This window comes from Protomyctophum parallelum (genome assembly GCF_964188405.1).
Source record: "Protomyctophum parallelum genome assembly, chromosome: 23".
Classification (NCBI taxonomy): domain Eukaryota; kingdom Metazoa; phylum Chordata; class Actinopteri; order Myctophiformes; family Myctophidae; genus Protomyctophum; species Protomyctophum parallelum.
Genome location: NC_139715.1, coordinates 30,412,854 through 30,428,323, shown reverse-complemented (window position 1 = coordinate 30,428,323; position 15,470 = coordinate 30,412,854). Strand labels below are relative to the sequence as shown.

Below are 15,470 nucleotides of genomic sequence, written 5' to 3'. Positions count from 1 at the left end.
TCTATGTATTTCTCGAATAATGTATGACATCGCAAAGTCATTCACATTATCGGGTGTTAAAGATTGTGTGCGCCCGGTTGTGTGAAACGATTCGTCACATCGGAACAATTGGATTCAGTTTGAAAATCTGTGATTTCTTTTAACCATAGCGAGCAGTTTCTATGGAGGCAGTCTGTCATAAGGCTTCGTCAACATGACTACTACAATGCACAGCAGTGGATTGCAGTGACACACAAAATAATATTCAATATTTGACCAACAATGCACATTCATTCATTTACCCTTGAAACCACAATAGCTATAATACACAATGTGTTATTTTCTATAATTGCTTTTTGACTAGATAAGATATGACAGCAGCAGTAGTAGTTATGTGGCTGTGTGGTTACAACCTAATACTAACGACTGGAATAGAACACCTTAAATACAGTATAATTCAGCATCAGAGGTTTTTAGTTTTATAATCATGTTAATTAAGCCTTATGAGGACTATAGCTACCTGCCTTTGTTGGTGCAATTATTATGGTGTTGATAGAAAGAGTCCTAGATTCATTTAACTTATAACGTATCCTGTCCTAACTTTATTAACCAATCTGCTCAATTAGACCAAATTGAGGTAAATTAGTGCAGGAAGTCTTGATTTATATTTTGGCGTGAGTCAAAATAGCAGATTTACAAGATTATATGAGTCACAATGTGTCTCTGTGACACATTGTGTAGGCTTGTAGATCAACCATTTCTGTTGCCTGTTAACAAAGTATAAATCATGCTTAAGCTAGTAACGAAATGTGAACCACGGATTGAAAAACACGTGAGTTGAGTGAGCTCCTTAACCCTCTAATGGCCAAGTTGCCAACCTTAATAACATCTTATTGTGCCTTAGGCCAGCTTTGGCTGACTTTTTGAATGACAATAGAATAATGTGCGATATGACCACAATGTCACGAAATATCTCATTTTAAAGCTGCACATCTCTAGTTTACACCGAAAAAAAGAATATGTTCCTAGCATGTTCCTTCGTTTACTTATAAGCACTTTAGTACACCTTGGTTTGACTTATCACTGAAACCAAGGTCTACTAAAAAGCTTATAAGTAAACGATGGAACAAGCTATAATCATAATTATTTTTTCATTGTAAAGTAGTGACTTGGAGCTATAAAATGAGACATTTCGTGACATTGTGGTCATATCTCACATTTTTCGATTGCCATTCAAAAAGTCGCCAAATCTGGCCAATGCTGGCCAATGCCCCATTTCTTAATTCGTCATTTTAATGCAATAAGAGGGATCAGCGATCTAAATACAATACATCAAGTTTTACTTTCGATTTCAAAGTAATACCCAGAAGTTCCACCTGATGGCAGGAACGTTCCATTATTCTTATTTTGACAAAAGTGTTAAATCTGGCTAAATCACTTCCTGTCAAACGAGGTAAACAAAGGAAGCTAATTTGACCCCTAGCTTATAGCTTGGCCGTCCGGATTGCTAAACTATTTAGCTTTGTCATAACTTAGTCAGATTAAGCTTAAAAACGGCCAGGAACATCCCAAAATATAATTTTTTTTGCCGCGGATCACATAGATCCGCGGGGGGTTAAAAAAAGAAGAGCTCTATTAAAGGGATACAATGTGGATTTTTTTTTTAGTTGGTTTTGTCTTCAGCCAGTTGTAAATCACACTGAGACTAAAGGCTTGGATCATGGTGTCTTGGCGTAAAATACAACTTTGCAGATATTTAATGTGAAATTTAAAATAATACAATAATGGCAGTAAAAGTACACCCTCGAGTGTAACAAAGTTCTAAATCCTAACAGTTTTCAGAAACACATACAGTTTACTGTACAGTACTGTATATACCAGGGTTCCCCAATAGGCGGCCCGCGGGCCATTTGCGGCCCAAAGGGCGCCCCCTGAAAAATGTTATTATTATTATTATTATTTTTTTTTTTTAAGGGTCCCAGATATAAATGGCATTAAATGGGGGTCAGTAGCCTATGCATGTCAAACTGGGCATCCTTTTCAAATGGGGTCTTGCCCTGAACATTTATTTCCAGGGCAAGACCTCGACCTCGCGCGTGCAGACTCGGCCCCCAGCCTGGTACGCTAGTCAAAATATGGCCCTTGAGGAAAATTAATTGGGGAACCCTGGTATATACAGTAGCAACCGGATTTAAGGGCTTAACCCATTTAGGCCTGACGTCGACATTTTAAAAATGACAGTTTTCTGAAAAACCTCATGTTTCTGTATCAGTGGGGGCTCAATATTTCATGTGAAGGACCCCAAAAAATATCTGTAATTGGCCGCCGACCCCCATCTGAAAATATGTTGTTCCAGGGACCCCCCCCCCCCCCCCCACTCTGTAACAATATATATTCAAAGATTTGAGGCACGATTTTTCAAAAATATGAGCTTGTAAATCCGCTATTTTTCAATAGCTAAAGTATAACATAATGCTTAAAACACCAAAAGGGGTTCCCGCCCCAAAATGGGTTAAAGGGGCATGAAAACCCTGGGCTGATTTTGAAGTTTATTTTCCTGTACAGGCTAATGCAAAAGGGCAAAAACATGGCAACACAGCTGCAGCTAATGCAATTAACCCATTTAGGCGAAATTAGGCCTGACACAATTTATAAATATGTCTTCCGTTTTCTGAAATACCACATGTTTCTGTCAGTGGTGCTCAATATTTCATGTCAAGGACTTAAATGTAATAGGTCGCCAACCCCCATTTGAAAATATGTTGTTCCAGGGACCCCCCCAACCCCCCCAGAAGAAAATATATTCAAAGAATATATATTCAAAGATTTGTGCCACATTTTCATGATTTTTCAAAAAAGAGCAGATCTGCTATTTTTCAATCACTAAATTATAACTTAATGTTTAAAACACCAAAAGGGGTTCCCGCCCAGAATGTGTTTAATAATGGTTTGGTTTGATGTATGTGTGCCATTGTACAACAACAGTATAGTCAACAGTATTGTACACTTGAACATTGGCACACCTGAATCTTAACACACCCATTATTACATGTATTAGCCAGCTTCAGCTGTGTGTGTAAGCACAGTATGCAAGACTATCAGTCTTATGCAGCCTGCAGTGTTTTTAACCTGAGCCGTAAAACAAACTACAACATCAGCGTATGGCTTTATTCCCCTTCTCCGTTAGGAAGCGACATGTCCGCTTTCCACCTCCTCGCCAAAAAACAATAGGATTCCCATTAAATATCGGCAAAGTAGACCTTTGACATTGAGCTCTTTTTATTCATATCCATTTCTATGAAAGCGCCCGTACTTGGCTGGGGGCCAAACATCAACTTGTTTTCTGTAGTAATGCCAACAACATCAAGCCAGTTTTGGATAAGCTGAAGTACAAAATGCCAACTTTACCATTGATTGTTACGAAGAACAATAAAATGCCAACCAAAAAAAATAAAAGTATCCCTTTTTTAAAGCGATGTTGAACTTTAGTAAAACGTTGAGTGGTACATCTACCTAGCCATGATAAATAAGTCTAATATATATTATCTATCCATCATCTTGCTCTGTTGCTTCCATACTCTGTGAGTGAGAAACTGGAAGTAGGGATTCCTTTAGTTCCAATCAATCTCATTATACTCTGGAACAGATCTCAAAATCAAACCTTTAGCATATTTAACAAATGCAAACAAAGCCAATACAATTCTGTCTAATTATTTAAAAAAAAATTGTCTTTGGTACATCATTTTACCTATTTGACCTACTGTCATCGCTGTCTTTAACTTCACTTATTATTAGCAGAATTTGCTTCCCTTGTGGTTATGTGTATATGTTTTTAGATCTGTTTCACCATAAAAGGAGAGTGAATGGAGTCACTACTCCCAGTTGAATGCTCACAGAGCACCGAAGCAACAGATAAAGATGATGGACAATATTTGCACTTATTAAATCATGTCCAGATAGCTATAGTGTACTACCAAAGGAGGTTCTACCAAAGTTCAACATCACTTCCAGAGAAAACAATGTGGTGTCAGTATAGGCTGTGAAATGTTTTCTCAGTGGAAACGCATTCTAACTTATTGCCACTTCTCTTTATCTCCCATCTCTTCTCCTCCCTCCCGTTTCTCTCCTAGCCTCGTCTTTCCTTCTCTTTACCTTCTCTCACTTTGTTTCCAACAACCTCTTCTCCTCTTCCATTCTTTTCTCTTCTCTCCCATCTCCTCTTCTACCTTCTCTCCTCCTGTTGTCTCTCACGAGAACCTTTCTTCTCTCTTCTCTCCCCGGCATATCTCTATTCTTCTTCTTCTTCTCCACTCTGTATCTCTATTCCAGGCGGTGCCATTTCCGTGGATTCTCCAGTGCTGAGTGCTAACGTTGTAGCGAACGGACAGGCCGGCCCGGACGTCCCAGGTCCATTACAGAGTATGGACTGTGTTCCTCCGTCTCCCCTCACCAGTCCACTGTTGACCGAGGGGGGATACGTTCGCATTGAGGACGAGGATGAGGCTAGAAGGAAGGTAGGTGTCCATGGGACGGAAATAATGTCCAGATAGAAGTCATCATTATTTCAGAACCAAAGGATGAACAAAGAATGTGTCATTTAAAGTGTGTGTGTGTGTGTGTGTGCGTGTGTGTGTGTGTGTGTGTGTGTGTGTGTGTGTGTGTGTGCGTGTGCGTGTGCGTGCGTGTGCGGGGACTGTGCGCGTGTCTAGAAGTTTCCTACAGACAAAGCCTACTTCATCGCCAAGGAGCTACTGACCACAGAACGAACCTACCTCAAAGACCTGGAAGTCATCACTGTGGTGAGCGTATGGTCCTTTACACATGTTCTGACTTTGTTAATGGTACGGTCCATTCCAAAGTGGTCGCCGTCACTAATTGCTGTGTAAAGGGTAGATTCAGGTGTACCAACAAGCCAGCAATGATAATAAAAAAACTGACTATTGTCAATACTATTGTCACATCTACAGTAACACACAAATCTGTAACACACCAATTCCTTAATTTATAAGCTTAAATTATGGTTTGCTTAAATAAAATTTCAATGTGGGCATTTAGCAGATTCTAGCATGTTTTTTTTTAACTCTGGGTTAGTTGGCAGCAAATCACAGAGAAGGCCTACGGTTAGGTTTTTATTTTTATTTTCTTTATGCCTGTACACGTTTTGACAGCAATGAAATTGTGATGCAATCAAAGGTGAAAAAAAAATACATTTAAAGAAGAAAATGTGTTCTACTGTGTATTGAGAGATAAACTTATTTCTACGTGTTCTGTTCGCTTCTCTTCTCTTCTCCTGACTTTCTCTTTTCCAAACTTCCGATCTCTTCTCTTCTCCTGTCTTTCTCAGCTGTTCTGTTTGTTTTTTGTCTTTTTTTAAACGGTAGTTTCCATTCTCTTTGATGTGGAGGAAGGCGTGTGCTGGCACTTTTTAAATGCCTCTTAAACCATTTATCCCTGAGGTCGAAATAAATTTAAAAAAAAAGTCTTCTGAAAGAATATATATTCAAAGATTTGTGCCGCATTTTTACGATTTTTCAAAAATAGCAGACCTATACATGCTCGTAGTGGCACGCTATGAGCTTGTAGATCTGCTATTTTTCAATAGCTAAAGTATAGCATAATGCTTATATTAGTTAAAACACCAACAGGGGTTCCCGTCCAGAATTGGTTAAATATTTTCTTTGGGTGGGCATGCTGAGGAGGACCCACTCCCCCCCCCCCCCCCCCCCTCTCTTTCTCTCCCTCTTTCGTTTTTGTTCTACATCTGTTTCTCTCTCTCTCGTCAGCTGTGTTCTCCTCACAGCCACACCAGTTGTCAGTCGGGCGTGCGTGCGTGCATGTGTACGCGGATGTTGTATTTTTTTTATCCTCATCGTCAGTCATTTTGAGTGTAATCCATCAGGACACTGAATGCTCGCCATATACTGCCCCGGAGGCCAAACATCCTGACAGAAGAATAGCACTTTACCTCCTATATTGCACTTTGAATGCACCAGCACTTAGTTTGTTTTCTTTTTAATGTTTGTTTTAAACGTCTTTGCCTCTTTTTAATGTGTCTATTTTAAATGTGAAGCATCATGAGTTGTGGAGAACGGTACTATTTTGCTCCCCTGTATGCCCAGCGTATATTGTGGAAGTGACCATAAAAATCTGATTGGTTGATTGATTAATGTACTGTACTGAACAGTCTGTATCGGGCACTGATTATACTGCACCACTCAGTTCACACAGGTGTGATTTTTGTTTAGGGCTGCAACTTTCTTAGTGATTATTCTATCAATACCTTTCTAGATCCTTTATATAGATAATTTATTATATAAAATATACCGAATTAACGCAAACAAATTCCATTTATGTTACTCGATTTATTTTGATTAACTGTTACGCCCCTATTTTTATTTGGACTGAAACCCATGGAATGCTCGTTAGGGGCCCGTGTTTGCACATCTGTGTCTCTGCTAATTCAACACTCTGTTGTGCGTGTGCAGGTGTGACTTCTCGGTTGTGTGTGACCATCTCTAACTGTGTGTGTGTGTGTGTGTGTGTGTGTGTGTGTGTGTGTGTGTGTGTGTGTGCGTGCCTGCCTACTAGGCCTTCCGGAATATTCCAGGGAAAGATGAGGCCATGCCAGAATCGGTCAAGAATCTGATCTCCGCCAACTACGAGCCGATCTACAAGTTCCACCAAGCTTTCCTCAAGGAGGTGGAGCAGCGGCTGGCTCAGTGGTCAGTGGACTTTAACCCTTTTTGGTGTTATAGCATTATGCTATGCTCTAGCTATTGAAAGATAGCAGATCTACAAGCTCATAGCGCGCCACCGAGTGTCGCGTTACAAGCTTGTAGGTCTGCTATTTTTGAAAAAACGAAGAAAAAAAAACATCAGATTCTGATCTCAGGTCAGAATGGGTTAAACTGTCCCCTGTGCAAAAAGTACTCACATGTTTTACTCGAGTAAGAGTGTCAATGCTGCCATGTAGAACTAATCCGTTACCAGTAAAAGTCCAGTGGAATTCAAAATGCACGTGAGTAAGTGTACTGTAGAGTAAATGTACCGTGAAAATGTAGTACCAAAAGTAGAAAGTGCTCACTATGCAGAATGTCCCGTTTCAAGTTTTCAATTATATAAAAGTATTTTGAAAATAGCAGATGGCAGAATAGCAGATATTTGCAAATGGCCAAAATGTATACAGGCCAGGGCTGAATTGTTTAATGTATGTTTTGTAAGCCAAAGTAACTTTTCAAATAGTAGAAGTAAAAATGACCTGATGCTGTGAGAATGCTGTGGTTGTACAACCACAGCATTCTACTGTTAGTCACTGGGAGCTGCCCAGTACAACCACAGCATTCTACTGTTAGCCACTGGGAGCTGCCCAGTACAACCACAGCATTCTACTGTTAGCCACTGGGAGCTGCCCAGTACAACCACAGCATTCTACTGTTAGTCACTGGGAGCTGCCCAGTACAACCACAGCATTCTACTGTTAGTCACTGGGAGCTGCCCAGTACAACCACAGCATTCTACTGTTAGTCACTGGGAGCTACCCAGTACAACCACAGCATTCTACTGTTAGCCACTGGGAGCTGCCCAGTACAACCACAGCATTCTACTGTTAGTCACTGGGAGCTACCCAGTACAACCACAGCATTCTACTGTTAGCCACTGGGAGCTGCCCAGTACAACCACAGCATTCTACTGTTAGCCACTGGGAGCTGCCCAGTACAACCACAGCATTCTACTGTTAGTCACTGGGAGCTGCCCAGTACAACCACAGCATTCTACTGTTAGCCACTGGGAGCTGCCCAGTACAACCACAGCATTCTACTGTTAGTCACTGGGAGATGCCCAGTACAACCACAGCATTCTACTGTTAGTCACTGGGAGCTGCCCAGTACAACCACAGCATTCTACTGTTAGTCACTGGGAGCTACCCAGTACAACCACAGCATTATACTGTTAGCCACTGGGAGCTACCCAGTACAACCACAGCATTCTACTGTTAGTCACTGGGAGCTGCCCAGTACAACCACAGCATTCTACTGTTAGTCACTGGGAGCTACCCAGTACAACCACAGCATTATACTGTTAGCCACTGGGAGCTACCCAGTACAACCACAGCATTCTACTGTTAGTCACTGGGAGCTGCCCAGTACAACCACAGCATTCTACTGTTAGTCACTGGGAGCTACCCAGTACAACCACAGCATTCTACTGTTAGTCACTGGGAGCTGCCCAGTACAACCACAGCATTCTACTGTTAGTCACTGGGAGCTGCCCAGTACAACCACAGCATTCTACTGTTAGTCACTGGGAGCTACCCAGTACAACCACAGCATTCTACTGTTAGCCACTGGGAGCTGCCCAGTACAACCACAGCATTCTACTGTTAGCCACTGGGAGCTGTCCAGTACAACCACAGCATTCTACTGTTAGTCACTGGGAGCTACCCAGTACAACCACAGCATTCTAATGTTAGTCACTTGGAGCTGACCAGTACAACCACAGCATTCTAATGTTAGTCACTGGGAGCTACCCAGTACAACCACAGCATTCTAATGTTAGTCACTGGGAGCTGCCCAGTACAACCACAGCATTCTAATGTTAGTCACTGGGAGCTGCCCAGTACAACCACAGCATTCTACTGTTAGTCACTGGGAGCTGTCCAGTACAACCACAGCATTCTACTGTTAGCCACTGGGAGCTGCCCAGTACAACCACAGCATTCTACTGTTAGTCACTGGGAGCTACCCAGTACAACCACAGCATTCTACTGTTAGCCACTGGGAGCTACCCAGTACAACCACAGCATTCTACTGTTAGCCATTGGGAGCTACCCAGTACAACCACAGCATTCTACTGTTAGCCATTGGGAGCTGCCCAGTACAACCACAGCATTCTACTGTTAGTCACTGGGAGCTGCCCAGTACAACCACAGCATTCTACTGTTAGTCACTGGGAGCTGCCCAGTACAACCACAGCATTCTACTGTTAGTCACTGGGAGCTGCCCAGTACAACCACAGCATTCTACTGTTAGCCACTGGGAGCTACCCAGTACAACCACAGCATTCTACTGTTAGCCACTGGGAGCTGCCCAGTACAACCACAGCATTCTACTGTTAGCCACTGGGAGCTGCCCAGTACAACCACAGCATTCTACTGTTAGCCACTGGGAGCTGCCCAGTACAACCACAGCATTCTACTGTTAGTCACTGGGAGCTGCCCAGTACAACCACAGCATTCTACTGTTAGTCACTGGGAGCTGCCCAGTACAACCACAGCATTCTACTGTTAGCCACTGGGAGCTGCCCAGTACAACCACAGCATTCTACTGTTAGTCACTGGGAGCTGCCCAGTACAACCACAGCATTCTACTGTTAGCCACTGGGAGCTGCCCAGTACAACCACAGCATTCTACCGTTAGCCACTGGGAGCTGCCCAGTACAACCACAGCATTCTACTGTTAGTCACTGGGAGCTGTCCAGTACAACCACAGCATTCTACCGTTAGTCACTGGGAGCTACCCAGTACAACCACAGCATTCTACTGTTAGTCACTGGGAGCTGCCCAGTACAACCACAGCATTCTACTGTTAGCCACTGGGAGCTGCCCAGTACAACCACAGCATTCTACTGTTAGTCACTGGGAGCTACCCAGTACAACCACAGCATTCTACTGTTAGTCACTGGGAGCTACCCAGTACAACCACAGCATTATACTGTTAGTCACTGGGAGCTGCCCAGTACAACCACAGCATTCTACTGTTAGCCACTGGGAGCTACCCAGTACAACCACAGCATTCTACTGTTAGTCACTGGGAGCTACCCAGTACAACCACAGCATTCTACTGTTAGTCACTGGGAGCTACCCAGTACAACCACAGCATTCTACTGTTAGTCACTGGGAGCTGCCCAGTACAACCACAGCATTCTACTGTTAGCCACTGGGAGCTACCCAGTACAATCACAGCATTCTACTGTTAGCCACTGGGAGCTACCCAGTACAACCACAGCATTCTACTGTTAGTCACTGGGAGCTGCCCAGTACAACCACAGCATTCTACTGTTAGCCACTGGGAGCTACCCAGTACAACCACAGCATTCTACTGTTAGTCACTTGGAGCTAACAAGATTCAAGATTTCTCTTTATGTGTAATTTAGTTTTTTTGGTGTCTTACACATTGTTTTTTTCTTTTTTAATATTTTTTTTTTATCCCACGATTTTGTAACCCATTTTTCACCCCTGTGTCAATCATCTAATGTGATCCTGGGCTCTACACACCCTCCGCCAACCTAGTCCCCATATATGGGGTACAAGGGGAGAGCAACGGACTTGAACTCATGCTTCCTTCATGCCTGAGTGTCCAAGTTGCTCCTTTACACCTGACAGGGGGGAGTTTCCCTGGTTGGACGTAGCGCGTCGTGTCTTACACATTGTTATCATTTAGCTATTGAAAAATAGCAGATCTACAAGCTTGTAGGTATGCTATTTTTGAAAAATAATCTTTGGAATATATATTCTTTCAGAGCGAAAATTTTTAACTCGAAAAACAACATATTTTCAGAGGGGTCCTTGACATGAGAAAGGTTGAGCAGCAATGACATGGAAACATACGTAGGTTTTTTCAGAAAACTGTCAGGATTTAGAATACATTTGTAGAATCGTTCCGATGTCAAAATGGGTTAAAAAGTCCTAAAAACAACAGTGATCATAAAAAAGCATATAGTCAGACCCAGTACAACAGTACAGCTCTGCTCCATTGGTTGGATAATAATAATAATAATAATAATAATAATAAAATACATGATGGGAAGGGAAGCCTCAATAAAGTGCTATGGTAGGAAGAAGAAGAAGGCTAATCTGAAGAGGTGTGTTTTTAGTTTGTGTTTGATAATGTTGGTGGAGTTGGCCTCTCTGATTTCCTGAGGCATTGTATTCCATCATTTTGGTGCATTAAAAGAGAATGCGGCCTCTCCTATTTTCTTTCGTGGTTTCTTTTTTTCCTTTTGTGGTTTTAGTAAACCTGCTGTTGAGGCTGGATGGATAATGGCCTTTGCTCAACGGCACATGAGTCATAGTTCGGGTCTTAACCTTCGGACATTTCACGGGTTTCACACAACACGGAGAGGAGCCAGTGCAGAGTTCACTCCCTGGTAAACCAGAAGACTCAAAAGGAGACGAGAAAAAAAAAATGGGGGGGGGGGAAAGGCAACTGAAAACAGATGTGTAGATGGCTTTTATGTGCTTCCACGTTGTGTGTGTGTGTGTGTGTGTGAGCATGCGTACTGTACAGTACGTGCATTCATGCGTACTACACGTGCGTGTACATGTGTATGCGTGCATTAATATGTGTGACTGTGTGAAAGCACACCTAGGCATGACTGATGTACAGTACTACATCAGTCAGTGCGTGTGTGCGTGCGTGCGTGTGTGCACATGCGTGCATTGGCGGAGGTGCGTGTGTGCGTATTGCCAGTTCCACCCACAATCTGTCTCTCACTTCCAAGTCACAACATCACTTGTACAATGCACGTGTGTGTGTTGAAAAGTACTTTTGGGAAGTGTGGAGAGGTTCGACAGCCCTTGAAGCTGACACACACAGACACACGCACGGACACACACACAGACACACACACAGACACACGCACGGACAGACACACGCACGGACACACGCACGGACACACACACAGACACACACACGGACACACACACACACACAGACACACACACACACACACACACACACACACAGCTGTGTCTCCATCCATCCAAAACCATGATACTGCCAGAGTGAACATGTTGAAAGATTGTATCAGAGAGAGAGAGAGAGAGAGAGAGAGCGCAAGAGAGAAAAATGAAAGAGAGAGACATGCATTTAGCAAAATAATACTCAGTAGTTCTTAAGCCCAGTGGTGGAAAAAGTACTGCAGTGTAGAACTACCTTGTTACCAAGTACAGTAAAAGTCCGGAATTCAAAATATACTTGAGTAAAAGTACAAAAGTATTGGCATCAAAATGTGCTTAAAAAGTACCAAAAGTAGAAAGTACTTAGAATGTCCCGTTTCATGTTTTCAAATTATATAATAACAGTAACGACCACAGTCTTCTACTGTTACATAATAGTACACCTATATTCTCCCCTCTGCACAGCAAACCTCTTCACCGAAAATAGCCACTCTACAAGCTCGCAATGCAACAACATGTTGTGTAGATCTGCGAATATTCCCCCCAGGACAGGGATGCTATTGGGTTCGAGTGGTTAAGATGATTTATAAGCTAAGGAATAAAGCTGCATCTTAACCCATTCTGAACGGGAACCCATTTTGGTGTTAGCATCATTTTATGCTTTAGGTATTGAAAAATAGCAGATCTACAAGCTCATAGCGCGCCACCGAGTGGCGCGCTACGAGCTTGTAGGTCTGCTATTTTTGAAAAATCAAAGAACGACTGAATTTTTTTTAGAATCTGATCTCAGGTCAGAATGGGTTAATCCGACCAGTGTGTGTCCAGTGGAAAGTCTGGCTGTGGCAGGCTAGGGCCAAACCAGGCTAGGGCCAAACCAGGCTAGGGCCAAACCAGGCTAGTGCCAAACCAGGCTAGGGCCAAACCAGGCTAGTGCCAAAGCAGGCTAGGGCCAAACCAGGCTACTGCCAAACCACGTGATGCTTTAAAGAAAATCACTAAATATTCTATCGTTTTATTTCCGCTTCATTTCTGCTCCATATATTCCAGATTTTAATTATTAATGGCAATAAAAAATAATTGAAATATACTATTTTTATACCATTATATTAAATAGTTGAAGTGAGTTGTAAGAAAAATATCTTGTAATGGGACAGTATGAAGTTTTTAATACAATGTCATGCTTCCTGAAGGCTTTTGCATTTGAAAATCACTGAAGCACAGGCATGAGTTCACAAGCACACCACGCACGCACACACACATGAATGGGTTTATGGGAGTGTCTTTATCTTGCTCCTTCTGTCTTCTGTCTGTCTGTCACTTTATAGAACTTTATTGTCCAGACGTATTGCATACATAACACTCACACACACACACACACACACACACACACACACACACACACACACACACACACACACACACACACACACACACACACACACACACACACACACACACACACATACAGTCTTCCTCTAATAACTTCTTGCTTATTTGTATTGAAAGGCATTTCCACAGTTGTTTGATTACCTTATTTATTTCACACTGCACTTACAAATTCATGTATTTTAATCACATTTTAAAATCTAAATAAAAGTCATGTTGAATATCCTTGTAATTTTATGTAGTCATCTAATTGTGTGTGTGTGTGTGTGTGTGTGTGTGTGTGTGTGTGTGTGTGTGTGTGTGTGTGTGTGTGTGTGTGTGTGTGTGTGTGTGTGTGTGTGTGTGTGTGTGTGTGTGTGTGTGTGTGTGTGTGTGTGTGTGTGTGTGTGTGTGTGTGTGTGTGTGTCAGGGAGGGACGTTCCAATGCACACATCAAGGGAGATTATCAACGGGTTGGAGACATTCTCCTTAGGAACATTCAGGGTCTGAAGGTAACTCCATATGTCTCTCCCTCTCAGCTGTCCTACTGTCTGTCTCTCCTACAATGTCTCCCTCTCAGCTGTCCTACTGTCTGTCTCTCCTACAATGTCTGTCTCTCAGCTGTCCTACTGTCTGTCTCTCCTACACTGTCTCCCTCTCAGCTGTCCTACTGTCTGTCTCTCCTACACTGTCTCCCTCTCAGCTGTCCTACTGTCTGTCTCTCCTACACTGTCTCCCTCTCAGCTGTCCTACTGTCTGTCTCTCCTACACTGTCTCCCACTCAGCTGTCCTACTGTCTGTCTCTCCTACACTGTCTCCTACACTGTCTCCCTGTATGTAAGATACAAAATCAGCTGAGTTTGGTTTTTTTGCAATTAGTTGGAGGTTGACCCCTTTTTCCCCATATAATGCCTGTACTACCTCCCATCTCTCTGTAGCAACTGTCCGTGCTTCTGCAGAAGCACTCTGAGTGCCTGGTGGAACTGGAACGTGCGTGTCGGTGAGTACATGACACTATTTTCTTTGACTGTCGTGACTCTGTGTGTGTGTGTGTGTGTGTGTGTGTGTGTGTGTGTGTGTGTGTGTGTGTGCGTGTGCGTGTGCGTGTGTGTGTGTGTGGAGGCCCTTTTGGGCGAGGTCGCTTCTCTTCCGTCTTAGGCCTCACTCACACCTCCGCATCTAGCATACAACATTGTTGGATGCTAGATGTAAACAAAGGGTTTGTTTACCCTAACTAACCCTTGACCCAATGCATTTCCAATGGAAGTCACATGGTTTGACACAACATTTTTGTTGTACGGCTTTCGGCGGTGTTTCGACTGCCCCCCCCCTCCCCCTCAAACCATGTGACTTCCATTGGAAATGCATTGGGGCAAGATGTAAACAAACCCTTTGTTTACATCTAGCATCCAACAATGTTGTATCGCGAGCTTGCCTCAGTAAACAAGTCTCATGCATCAGCTATACGTGTAGTCGCAGGGTGGAGGCAGCCTGCAGATACTTATTGTTCTGTGTGTGTGTGTGTGTGTGTGTGCGTGTCAGGTGTAGTCGCAGGGTGGAGGCAGCCTGCAGATACTTATTGTTCTGTGTGTGTGTGTGTGCGTGTCAGGTGTAGTCGCAGGGTGGAGGCAGCCTGCAGATACTTATTGTTCTGTGTGTGTGTGTGTGTGTGTGTGTGTGCGTGTCAGGTGTAGTCGCAGGGTGGAGGCAGCCTGCAGATACTTATTGTTCTGTGTGTGTGTGTGTGTGTGTGTGCGTGTCAGGTGTAGTCGCAGGGTGGAGGCAGCCTGCAGATACTTATTGTTCTGTGTGTGTGTGTGTGTGTGTGTGCGTGTCAGGTGTAGTCGCAGGGTGGAGGCAGCCTGCAGATACTTATTGTTCTGTGTGTGTGTGTGTGTGTGTGTGTGTGTGTGTGTGTGTGTGTGTGTGTGTGTGTGTGTGTGTGTGTGTGTGTGTGTGTGTGTGTGTGTGTGTGTGTGTGTGTGTGTGTGTGTGTGTGTGTGTGTGTGTGTGTGTGTGTGTGTGCGTGTCAGCTGTAGTCGCAGGGTGGAGGCGGCCTGCAGAGACTTCGAGCAGCAGAAGGTCTGCTACCTGCCCTTCAACATGTTCCTGCTCCGTCCTCTGCATCGCCTGCTGCACTACAAGCTCATCCTGGAGAGACTCTGCAAGCACTACCCCCCCACCCACGACGACTTCAGGGACTCACGAGGTGTGTGTGTGTGTGTGTGTGTGTGTGTGTGTGTGTGTGTGTGTGTGTGTGTGTGTGTGTGTGTGTGTGTGTGTGTGTGTGTGTGTGTGTGTGTGGTGCACTGGTGCTCACAATGTTTCATGTCAAGGGCCCCAGATATTATCTGTATTTGGCCGCGGACCCCTATCTGAAAGAATAGCATCAGATCTACAAGCTTGTACCACTTGGGGGAACCCACTTTAACAATCACTGGTATAAATA

General features: G+C 43.5%; 1 protein-coding gene across 1 annotated transcript in view; it reads left to right on the top strand.

Annotated features, from left to right (window-relative positions):
- The window catches only part of LOC310854085 (FERM, ARHGEF and pleckstrin domain-containing protein 1-like), a 159,470-nt gene that overhangs the window by 60,562 nt on the left and 83,438 nt on the right, over window positions 1–15,470 (top strand). Inside the window, 1 exon segment of the mRNA XM_083758578.1 lies at window positions 4,309–4,493. Coding sequence (XP_083614704.1) covers window positions 4,309–4,493 — 185 coding nt within the window.